The following is an 11,436-nucleotide window of genomic DNA, read 5'->3' on the forward strand; positions in this document are numbered from 1 at the left end:
GGCATCTAGAAAATTAAGGCCTTATTTTCGATGTCATCATATTGTTGTAGTAACTACTTATCCATTATGCAATATATTACACAAGCATGAGTTGTCAGGTAGGTTAGCCAAGTGGGCTATAGAATTAAATGAATATGATATCACATACCAACCTAAAACTGCTATAAAATCTCAAATGTTAGCTGATTTCGTGGCTGATTTTAGCCAAGGGATGCAATTAGAAGCAGAAAAAGAATTGCAGGTGCTCAATGGAGCTAACCTAGGAATTTGGACCTTATTTGCTGATGGTTCATCTAACATAAAAGGTGCAGGCTTAGGGATCGTTTTGATACCACCTACGGGTGAAACCATTCGACAAGCCATTAAATGTCATTCTATAACTAACAATGAGGCAGAGTATGAGGCAGTGATTGGAGGTTTAGAACTGGCACGAGAACTTGGCATTAATTAGATTGTAATCAAGAGCTATTCGCAGCTCGTGGTTAACCAAATGCTGGGGACTTATACCACCAAGGAAGCACAAATGCAACAGCATTTAGAGAAGGTACGGGATCTAATCAGGCAATTCCAAACTTGGAAGGTTACGCAAATACCAAGAGATGAAAATGTTGAGGCGGATGCCTTAGCTAATCTCTCATCTGCAGCAGACGTGGCAAGCAATGAAAATGCTTCTGTAATACATTTGTTTCATTCAGTGCTCGATCCAGATAAAAATGAGGTAAATTTTAATAACTTAACCTGGGATTGGAGGAACGAGATTGTTGCCTTTTTTGCAAAATGGTATCGTTCCTGAAGACAAGAGGAAAGCTCACGCGCTTCGAAAAAAGGCTGTTCGATATTGCTTAAAGCAAGGCAATCTTTATCGAAAAATATTCGGTGGTCCCTTAGCAAGATGCCTTGGACCTTCTCAGAGAGAATACGTAATAAGAGAAATACACAGGGGTATTGTGGGAATCACGCAGGAGGAAGATCACTAGTAAGAACCCTAATCAGGGCAGGTTATTATTGGCCCAAAATTGAAGAAGAATCGGAAAGTTTCGTGGCTAAATGTGATAAATGTCAAAGGTACGGTAATAATATGCATAGACCTGCAGAGTTGCTACATCCGGTCACTGCACCGTGGCCATTTATGAAATGGGGGATGGATATCGTGGGTCCACTATCACAAGCAAAATGACAGGTAAAATTTTTGCTCGTACTCACTGACTATTTTACTAAATGGGTGGAAGCAGGAGCATTCAAACAGGTGCGTGAAAAAGAAGTTAAAGATTTCATTTGGCGGAATATCATATGCCGATTTGGTGTACCAAAGGAAATCGTATGCGACAATGGCCCCCAATTTATAGGCACGCAAATCACAGAGTTCTTTAAAAGTTGGCAGATCAAAATAATTACATCCACACCTTATCATCCGGTGGGTAATGGGCAAGCTGAGTCAACAAACAAAATCATTATCAATAATTTAAAGAAACGTTTGGAGGAGTCCAAAGGTAATTGGTCAGAAGTGTTACCTGGTGTTTTATGGGCATACCACACAACAACAAAAACAAGTACATGAGAAACACCATTTTCATTGGTTTACGGAGCTGAAGTTTTAATTCCAGTTGAGATAGGAGAGCCAAGTACAAGATTTACACAAACATCAGAAGAGTCTAATAACGAAGAAATGCGCATAAATATTGATCTACTTAAAGGAAAAAGGGAAGCTGCACTGATAAGAATGGCAGCACAAAAGCAGGTCATAGAACGATACTACAACCGAAATACACGCCTAAGATTCTTCAAAATTAGGGACTTCGTGCTCAAAAAGGGTTTTCAATCTATGAAGGCAGCTAATGCAGGGAAATTAAGTCCAGCATGGGAAGGACCCTATATGATTCATGATATTGCAGGCAAAAGAGCATACGAGCTGGACACAATGGATGGCAAGATACTACTTTCACATTGGAATGTTGTTCACCTTAAGAGATACTATTTCTAAGGAATACCCACGGTTAGGTATCTGTATTTTAAAATTTAATTTTTGAATTGTTAAATTTTACTAACGATTTTAGATGATAGGCAAAAAGCTAGCTCGTACTAAATGATGAGTCACGACCTGCAAGGCACGTGGAATAAATTAAACTTCTCGGTCTAGGGTTACTATTATTCTGATAGAAATTCAAACGGGCTAAGCAGTCTTCATCTATAATCGCACCACTGAGTCCCGTATGTTTTTCCTTTTCAGGGAAAAGACCAAATGAGAGGAACAATCAAGTGCTCGAGGCTTCATACTTCAATGCTCAAACACTTGGGGACTATATAATATACACAGAAATATGTATAAAGAAGGCAAAAAGATTGGGAAATAATCAAAGATCAAGCCTGAAAAGTTCACTCAGTGAATGAGTCAAGTACAGAGCAAAGTCATGATCTAAGCCTAAAGAAAGACCTTACAATATCTAGGGTAAAGGCAATGTACTAAAATGGGTTATAAATAAAAACCTCGTATTTATTTTTCTTTTTTAAATCTGTTATAAGAAAAATAGTTACGAGAAAGTTATAGATGTAATTCAAATACATGTAAAGTGTTATTCAAAACTAGACAAAGTTCAAATAAAAACTTATCAAAGTTATTTCAAGAAATATGTGTATTCTTATTTCTTTTATCGTATATTAACACCATTATGAAGTTGAGACGTATTCTTCATTAAGTGTTGTATATAAAAGGGCCCTCTTTTATAAAATTCATGATTAATTTAAGTATTCATGAAGTTAACAGAAGCATTTTTTGAAGATTAAAAATGCAAGTTATTCAGTAAGTCCTTAGAAATAAAGGTAAGAATAAACAAAACAGAAGTTCAAATAGTAACGAAAAACTTCTTAACATTAAAAAGCTTAGACTAAGTATGAACTTAGTCATAAACTGAAATTTTTTTATACATATTGCCCCATAAAAGGTCTGGGGACTTAAGTTTCCAAAACAAACCCTCAAATGAGACCAAGGGTTTTAACCACAATTTTTCAAAAAAAAAAGACACAAAGGAATTCAAACAACTTAAACTTGTCACTGAGAAGATGAAGGAACTGAAGCAGGTACATCAACAGCAGCGGGTTCAACTTGGCTTGAAGGAGTGGGGATACCCGTATCATCTTCAATATTTGCGGAAGCTTCGACCAGGGGAGAGGGAAAATCTTGGTCCTGCTGAGTCTTCTCAATAGTTTCATTGATCTTAGCTAACTCAGATTCCAAGTTAAAATTCTCTTGGTGAGCTTCAGCAAGGGTATCACGGCGAAAATTCAAAAACGCCCAACTCACTTCAATGGCAGACTTATCTTCAAGGATCTCATAATCTCTTTCCCAGTTAGTGATTTCGTTCTTTAGCTTTTCATTTTCAGCCAAGGCAGATTCATAAGAAGCTTGAAGAGAGGCGTGGGAATTTTCTAAGAAACAAACCCTATCAGAAGAAACCCGGAGGTCTTCTTGAGCTTGAGTCAAATTCTGCACGAGTTCACCAGCATAGGCTTCTTTTGCATCCAAGAGAGCCTTCAACTCTCTAATATCTTCACTCGCCTTGGAAAGCTGCTTGGAAAAAGAAGTTTCAAGACGAGCCTTTTCCTTGTTTGCTTGATTGGAGGAAACCTTTTCAACTGCCAATACTGAAGTCAAAGCCCACACCTGCTGCTCCAAGGTACTTTTACTTTGCTCTAAGTACTCCACGTCGATTTGAAGACTTTCATACTGTTCCTTTCAATTATATGCCTCTAATTGGTAGTCATGCACTAACTTCTCTAAGAAGGTAACCCTTTTAATCATCTTCGTGGCGATGAGATTGGCCTAAAAAGGGGGAAAGGGAAAGAAATGAGAATCCCAAAGATAGAAAAATAACAAAGTAAAAGTTAGAAAAAGGAATACCTTTAAAGAAGCATGCACAATGTCATTCATCAAAGTCAAAGAACTATGGCTCTCTAGCTTGGCTCTCTCAACAGGACCAATTAAAGGCTTTAGTCACACATCTGTTTGACCCGATTTCCTTAAAAGGTTGCCCTCAGCGAGGACTTCAATAATCACTTGTCTCATAGCACCACTCCTACTTGAGGAGCCAACCTCAGCACAGTGAGCAGGTGGAGGAGGAATAGTAGAAGTAGTAAAAACAGCCTGGGGAGGAACGAAAGCAGCCATAATCGGCAAAGTAGGAGTCACAAGCACGGGAGGAGAAAAAGAAGCCAAGGGAGCTTCATCAGAAACGGGACCTAAACTTTCACTACCAAACCCGCGGTAAAAAAGCTGCTCAACAGAATTATGAGCAGCAGCGGGAGCATCATCAACATCATTAGGGATCACTACCAGGGCTTCAACAGATTCGGTAAAAGGAATAGAACGGCGGGGGGATGCTTCTGCTTCATCATCCGAAATAATGCGTCTACGAGCCTGTGATCTTGTTATCAAGGAACCCCCGTCTTCCTCTTCTTCGGAATCTTGGTCATCAACGGCTTTTCTTTTCGATGAAGAGCCCAGAATTATTTCTTGAGCCCTTTCCAAAGAGATATGAGAAGTCGCAACCGCCTCAGCAGTAACTCCTCGAATAGCAAATCCTGATAGAAAGAAGGATTGAAATAAGTTAAGGAAAAAACAATATGTAAAATAAAATAAAAGCTCTTACCATGAGTTTTTACTTTCCAATCAAAACGTTGGGAAAGGGTCTTCCAAGATCTACCATCGATTGGTGCAATACTCAACAGCTTTCCTACCCAATCACGAAAATTGAGAACATCTTCCACAACTCCCATGGTTGCTAGAAAGGAAAAGTAAAATTAGAAAAATCAACAAAATTGAAGAAAAAGGTACGAGAAAGTTAGAAGACTCACGTGCAAAATTCCACTTCTCAGAGAAGGGAACGTTCTCATCACCCACTAAACCAACAGTGGGGGCAGTGACAAACCTGGCATACCAGTCACGGTCTTTATCATCTTCAAGGGTAACTAGAACTCTTTTGCTCCTGGCTACTAGTGTAAAAACACCATTGCGAAAAAGTCTAAGGGAGTAAAGATGAATTAGATGTGGGAAAGTAAAAGGCACACTAGCTATGTTGGTCGAATGCCTCAAACAGGCAACAACCCTCCATATTATTGGGCCAATTTGACCTAAGAAAACATCAAAGAAACGACAGAACTCGAGAATAACAGGATCAATAGCAGGTTTGAATCTTAATGTGAAAGGGTACATATAGACAAAGGAAAAACCGGTTAAGTAAGAGGTAATTCTTTGATTCGGATTGAGAATAATGATAGGAAAGTCATGACTCCAATGGCAGTCTCTACGAACTAAAGAAATCAAACCTTCAGTGATTTGAGTGGGATAGATATCAGCACGATCCAAAGAAGATACTTAATTTCTAAGAGATTCTCTATCATTATAGAAAGATAGTTCCGCAGGAACTATCTCCTCTATTAGAGGTTCACGAAGAGGTTCAGAAGATTCCTTACCTCTAGAAGAAGATCTATGTGAAAGAGAACCTTTAGTTCTAGAAGAAGGGCCAGAACTAGGCGAAGGAAGAGAAGAACCACGCAAGGATGAAGATCCTAAATTATGAAGTCTACCTCCTCTTCTGCTCCTACTAGGGGCATTATGGAAGTTATCAACTATGGGGACCCTTCTAGGGTTAGGGTTTGATGAAGACATGATAGTACGAGGAAGAAACAAACAAAGATTCAAGAACTAAATATTTTGAGAACTTTATGTGATAAAGACAAAGAAGAAAACTATATTTATACTGCGAAGCAACCGTCAAAGGAAAAGATGCAATGATGGAAAAGTCATAATGAGAACTGACGCTTCGTGATTAGTGAAGCCGTGAAAAAACCCTAAAAAGCGTTGCAAAGTTGCAAAACCAGTAAAAGGGTGCCACGCATGTAGAGCATTGAATGGAAGTGACAAATGAAGCGTTGATTCTGCTATAGCATTAATGGTGACAAAAATTCCCGTTTTAATGAATTCCACTTTCCAAATATTCAATTGATGAATAAATGGTAAGTGGGGGGACTATCTGTATTGGGAAATTGAGTTTACATATTAAAGTGATTGGAAGATGACGTGTCATGACACGTAGACTGGTCAAAGAGTTATGATTGGCAAAGAGACACGAGTTGCAACAGATACAAGCAGAGGCATAAGAGGAGGCACGAGCGGATACTCAAAAGATTCAACGCCCGTACCTATTTAAGTCCAAGAATCAAGGAGAATGAATCTGACAGCAAAAGAGAGTACATATACAGTATTTAATGAGCATTAAATACTAAAAACGTTATAGAATTTGTATTAAAATACAATGATTATGTAACATAGCATTTAATGTCTTTAATTGTCTATAATGACCTTATTATGACAAAGGCAAAATACATATTTCCAAGATAGCTATAAAAGAGAAAGAACAGGTCAATTGTAAAAACACGGAAGACTATCTGAATACATTGGTTTACTTTATCTTCTTCTAATTATCTTATTGCTAGCCAAATTACTTTCTCTTATACATTTTTTGATTATCAGTAACCCGAGTTCTTCTAAATTAAAGCTTTGACCGAAATTCCACTTTTTGATTAAACAGGGATGAGTTTTTCGGTTATAACTTGTTGAATCCTTTGATACAAGAAAAAGATTCTAATATAGTGGCGGAGGGATTTCAAAAATTGATTTTGGTGTCGTACCTTCGAATTCTAGTTGGTGACATTGTAATGACTAGCAACTTGAATCCTCTATAAATTTATGGCTTCGCCACGATTAAATCTATATATCACTTATAATTACAATATCTTAATTATGTAACCTTACATTTAACTTGTGTATCATCGTTATATATACCGTTAAATGATCAACGCAAACGTGACAAGAGTTTCATGCAAACCATATTGATTATTCTTGTTCTAGCACTGTGGATGTACATATGTCTGAGGACTTTCGTAGGCCAAAGAATTTTCCTTCTTTTTTCTCTATTTGTCGTTTCATTCCATTTTTTTAAAAAAAATTCTATCTTCCTTTTTAATGCCCGGGAAGGGATCGTTTCATTTTTAAACAATAGAATTTGTGCTAAACACCATAATGATCTACCAACCCTAACACAGCAAACCCTAATTAGTTAGAGAATTCCTAATTTTTTTTTGAATCTTTACACAAATAGGCGGCCGGATTCACCGTTTGCTTTTCCTCGTTGATATACATAAATTATGCATTGATTGTATACGATTATTATATACATGAACTATACATATGTTATTTTTAATTTAAGCGATTAAGTGGGCGATTATTTAGGTTAAAAAATTTTTTTTTAATTAAATTTTTGGTCGAACTGGAAGGAAGGTGTGGGCGATGGTTGTTGGGAGTTAAAATCTCTCTTTGGTCTCTCACATTGTACTTGTATTATTGTAATACTTGTTGAATCGAATCCTCTAAACACCTGTCAGTACAAAATAATAATAATAATTGTGGTATGAAATTTGAAAATAAAAAAATGATCAAATTCGACTTGACCAAACAAAATATTCAACAAGATTGTAGTTTAATTATGAAGCCTCGTCGACTGTTCTAACCACCGTCTAATATTTTAGGTTTTGACTCATTGCAAGCTTTGTTTTTGTTTTCTTTCTTTTTTGTATATATAAATTGTAGACTTTTAGTAGCTAAAGATTCTAACACAGCAAACTCTATATAAGTTTGATTATTTCTTCTTTTCTGTTTTTTGTCCTTTTATTTTTAACTTGAACATAGAAAGAAATAGAAAGATATCATATGTAATAATCAAACGTTGAAAGTCTTCTCATAGAGATGAAAATAACCCTTGCATTTTAATGTTAGCTAAGTACCTGATAATGAATCAATAAAATTTACCTAGTTACATAGTGTAATTTTCCGAACGAACCCTTGGGATATGGTGGTTTCGTCACTGCTCATGCATGTTTGCAGAGCTCCACCTGGCTAGCACCCTCGTGATCGTTAGACAGGCTCGGCGATTGTCAGGGGCATATGCACCTTATACCATGCGGTGTCATGGGACACAACTTGATTGAAAATTTTCACTAAATATTTATAAGGAAAATAAAAATATTAGGAATACGTATAGAAAATGAGACCATTTGTTAGTATAATGATTTATTCATTTACTTATTTTTTCAAATTATAACATAAAATACATAAAATTCTGTGTACACTACTGTTATTGCGGTGCACCAATTAATACAACAAAACAACTGCAGTTGTCAAATGATAATATCAGTACAGATGCTCAAAATTCAATTACTACAACGCAAGTATTAAAAAAAAGTTGGATTGTTACATTTTGTGGCGGATGTACCTCAATTAACGCTGAACTTTCTTATTTTTTTCAAAAGCTTTTCTATTTTCTCTCTCAAAATTCCCGATTTCTCTCTCAGATGTCACGACCCTAAACCCGGACCCGATTGTAATGGCGCCTTTCGTGAAGACAAGGCCAACCGATATATTCCCAATTCCCTTTTAAGTAGTTAAGATAATACAATTAAGTCTTAAACATGATAAAATCCCAAAATAAGCAGTGACAGTACAATTTGCGGAATTAAAACCAACATAGCCCGACATCGGGTGTCACTAGTCATGAGCATCTATAATAATACTACAAGTATGAAAGAGTCTACTCAATTTATTACAGAATACTAATAAGAGACAAGAAATGAGATAGGGGGAGAAGCACGGGGCTACGAACGCCGAACAGCTACCTCGTGAACTCCGGAATCTGCTAGAAGCTCTCAACCCTTGCCAGCAGGACCTGAAGTGCCTGAATCTGCACACGGGGTGCAGGAAGTAAAGTGAGTACTCCAACTCAGTGAGTAATAATCATAAATAAAGACTGAGAAATATGAAATCACGTAAGTTACATCACAGGCTATAAGGAAGCAGTAAAAGCCAGTAAAATCAATGAAGTAGTGAAAATATATAAAGTCATTTTAGTTCAGTTTAAACTTCATGGAATGCCTTTTTAACAATTAAGCAAGTAAATGACAAGCAACTAGGAAGGACAAACACATAGAGGATCGCCTCTCGGGCACAATGTCAACAAAATCCGCCTCTCGGGCAATATCATAGAACAACACCAGCCTCTCGGGCTATATCTCACATCACAATGGGTACTCGCGCTCACTGGGGGTGTGCAGACTCCTGGAGGGGCCCCTTACGGCCCAAGCGCAATATCAAGTCATCTCGTGGCATCATTACTAGGCTCTCGGCCTCATATCAATAAGCCACCTCGTGGCGTACAAATCTCAGGCCCTCGGCCTCATAATCATAATCAGTGTTTTCTCACAACATAGGCCATCGGCCTTACTCAGTCAGAACCTCACAAGCCACTCGGGCAATAGTAAAAAATGGTGCTCAACCCAAAATATCATTTAAAATATTATTTAAGTGTTAAAGCAGAGTAAACATGGCTGAGTTATGAAAGCAGTAGACCATAGCATGATTGAGTTCAAGTATAAAGTCAAAACAGTGAGGAAATATTAGTAAAAATCCCCTAAGGATTCAAATAGTTGGTACGAGGCCCAAATATGGCATTTAACCTAAAACATGATGATAACAAATAATTTTCAATCAAATACGCGGTAAAACAATCATTCGGGATGGACTAAGTCATAATCCCCGACAGTGCACGACCCCACGCTCGTCATCTAACGTGTGCGTCACCTCAATATAGCACAACAATGTGCAACCCGGAGTTTCATACCCTCAGGACAATATTTACAATCATTACTCACCTCAATCCGGTCCAAACTCTAGCCCGCGACGCCTTTGCCCCTTGAAAAGGCCTCAACTCGCGTCGAATCTATCCAAAATCAGAATCACGACGTCAAAATATGCTAAGGGAATGAAGCCCAAGCGAAAATAATTAATTTACAACATAAATCATGAAATTACCAAAACCCGACTCCCGGGTCCACATCTCGGAATTCGATAAAATTTACATCAATAGATTCTTTATCTCCCCACGAGTTCGCACATATCAACAATACCAAAATCCGACCACAAATGGCCCCTCAAATTCTCAAGTCTAGGTCTCCAATACCAAACCCTAGTTTCCCCAATTTTAACCCTTAAATTCCCTTAACTACAGCTCTAATCCTTGATACAATACCATAGGAACGAGTTTTAGGTCCAGAATCCTACCTCAATGAAATCCCCTTAAAATCCTTCTTCAAATCGCCTAAAAGGGTCCAAAAGCCAACTTAGAAATGGTGGAATAGGTCAAAAATCGCGAAGGAAATAATTTATACCTTTTGGCCCAGGGATTTCACATCTGCGGCCATTTTACCGCTTCTGCGGTACCGCTTCTGCGGCCCAAGACGCCGCTTCTACGGCTTTTCACTTAAACGGTCAAAATCGCATCTGCGATGCATTGCCCGCACCTGCGCCATCGCAGGTGCGACTCCTCAATCGCTTCTGCAGTACTTGCCTTCCTAGGCTCTTCCGCTTCTGCGACTGGTTTCCCGCATCTGCGTCGTCGCATCTGTGGCCCCCAATTCGTAGGTGCGAAAACAACAGAACAGAAAAATATGCAGCTTCACCAAATTCCCAAACTCTCCGTCAACCATCCGAAATCACTCCGAGGCCCCCGGGACCTCAACCAAAAGCACCAACAAGTTCTATACCACTATCCAAACTTGTACCAATCTTCAAAATACCTCTAACAACATCAAATCAACCAAAACATATCGTATTCAAGCCTAAGTTTCTAAAATCTTCCGAATTACGCTTTTGATCAAAAATCCAACCAAACCACGTCGGAACGACCTAAAATTTTGCACACACATCCCACATGACATGACAGAACTAATGCAACTCCTGGAATTCCATTCCGACTCCTATATCAAAATCTCACCTAACAATCGGAAAACGTCAAAAATTCAATTTCGCCAATTCAAGCCTAAATCTACTCTGGACCTCCAAAACATATTCCGTTCACGCTCCTAAGTCCCAAATCACCTTCCGAAGCTATCCAAACCATCATAACTCACATCTGATCCCTCTAACATATAAGTCAACATCCGGTTGACTTTTCCAACTTAAGCTTCCTCGAAAGAGACTAAGTATCTCAAACCTTACCAAATCTTTTTCAAACCCGAAGCCAACCAACCTGATCATATATAGAACCGATAGACAAAGCAATAAGAAGCAGAAATGCGAAAAACGTAGCGGTAACTCATGAGACGACTGGTCGGGTCGTCACATCAGAATTCAAGGGTTGAGAGACATTATTCGAAACCCTTAGTTCATCAGCAATTCATTTCCCTTCGATAAAGAAGAAGAGAACTGCGACTAAAAGCCCTAAAACCTACTGATTCGGGAGATAACGAAATTCTTACTTTTGATTTGGATGTTTTCTCGCAGAATTCACCCAAAAAAGGGTGAAATCCCGATATGCAACACCAGAGAAAAAG

General features: G+C 38.2%; 1 protein-coding gene across 1 annotated transcript; it reads left to right on the forward strand.

Annotated features, from left to right (window-relative positions):
• The first annotated feature begins 490 nt into the window (after positions 1–490).
• LOC138874059 (uncharacterized) lies at positions 491–1,981 on the forward strand. The gene is made up of 3 exons (XM_070152563.1): positions 491–718; positions 1,087–1,180; positions 1,605–1,981. The coding sequence occupies exons 1-3, from the start codon at positions 491–493 to the stop codon at positions 1,979–1,981; spliced, it is 699 nt and encodes a 232-aa protein (XP_070008664.1).
• Positions 1,982–11,436: the final 9,455 nt, after the last annotated feature.

Source organism: Nicotiana sylvestris, chromosome 7 (assembly GCF_000393655.2).
Source record: "Nicotiana sylvestris chromosome 7, ASM39365v2, whole genome shotgun sequence".
NCBI lineage: Eukaryota > Viridiplantae > Streptophyta > Magnoliopsida > Solanales > Solanaceae > Nicotiana > Nicotiana sylvestris.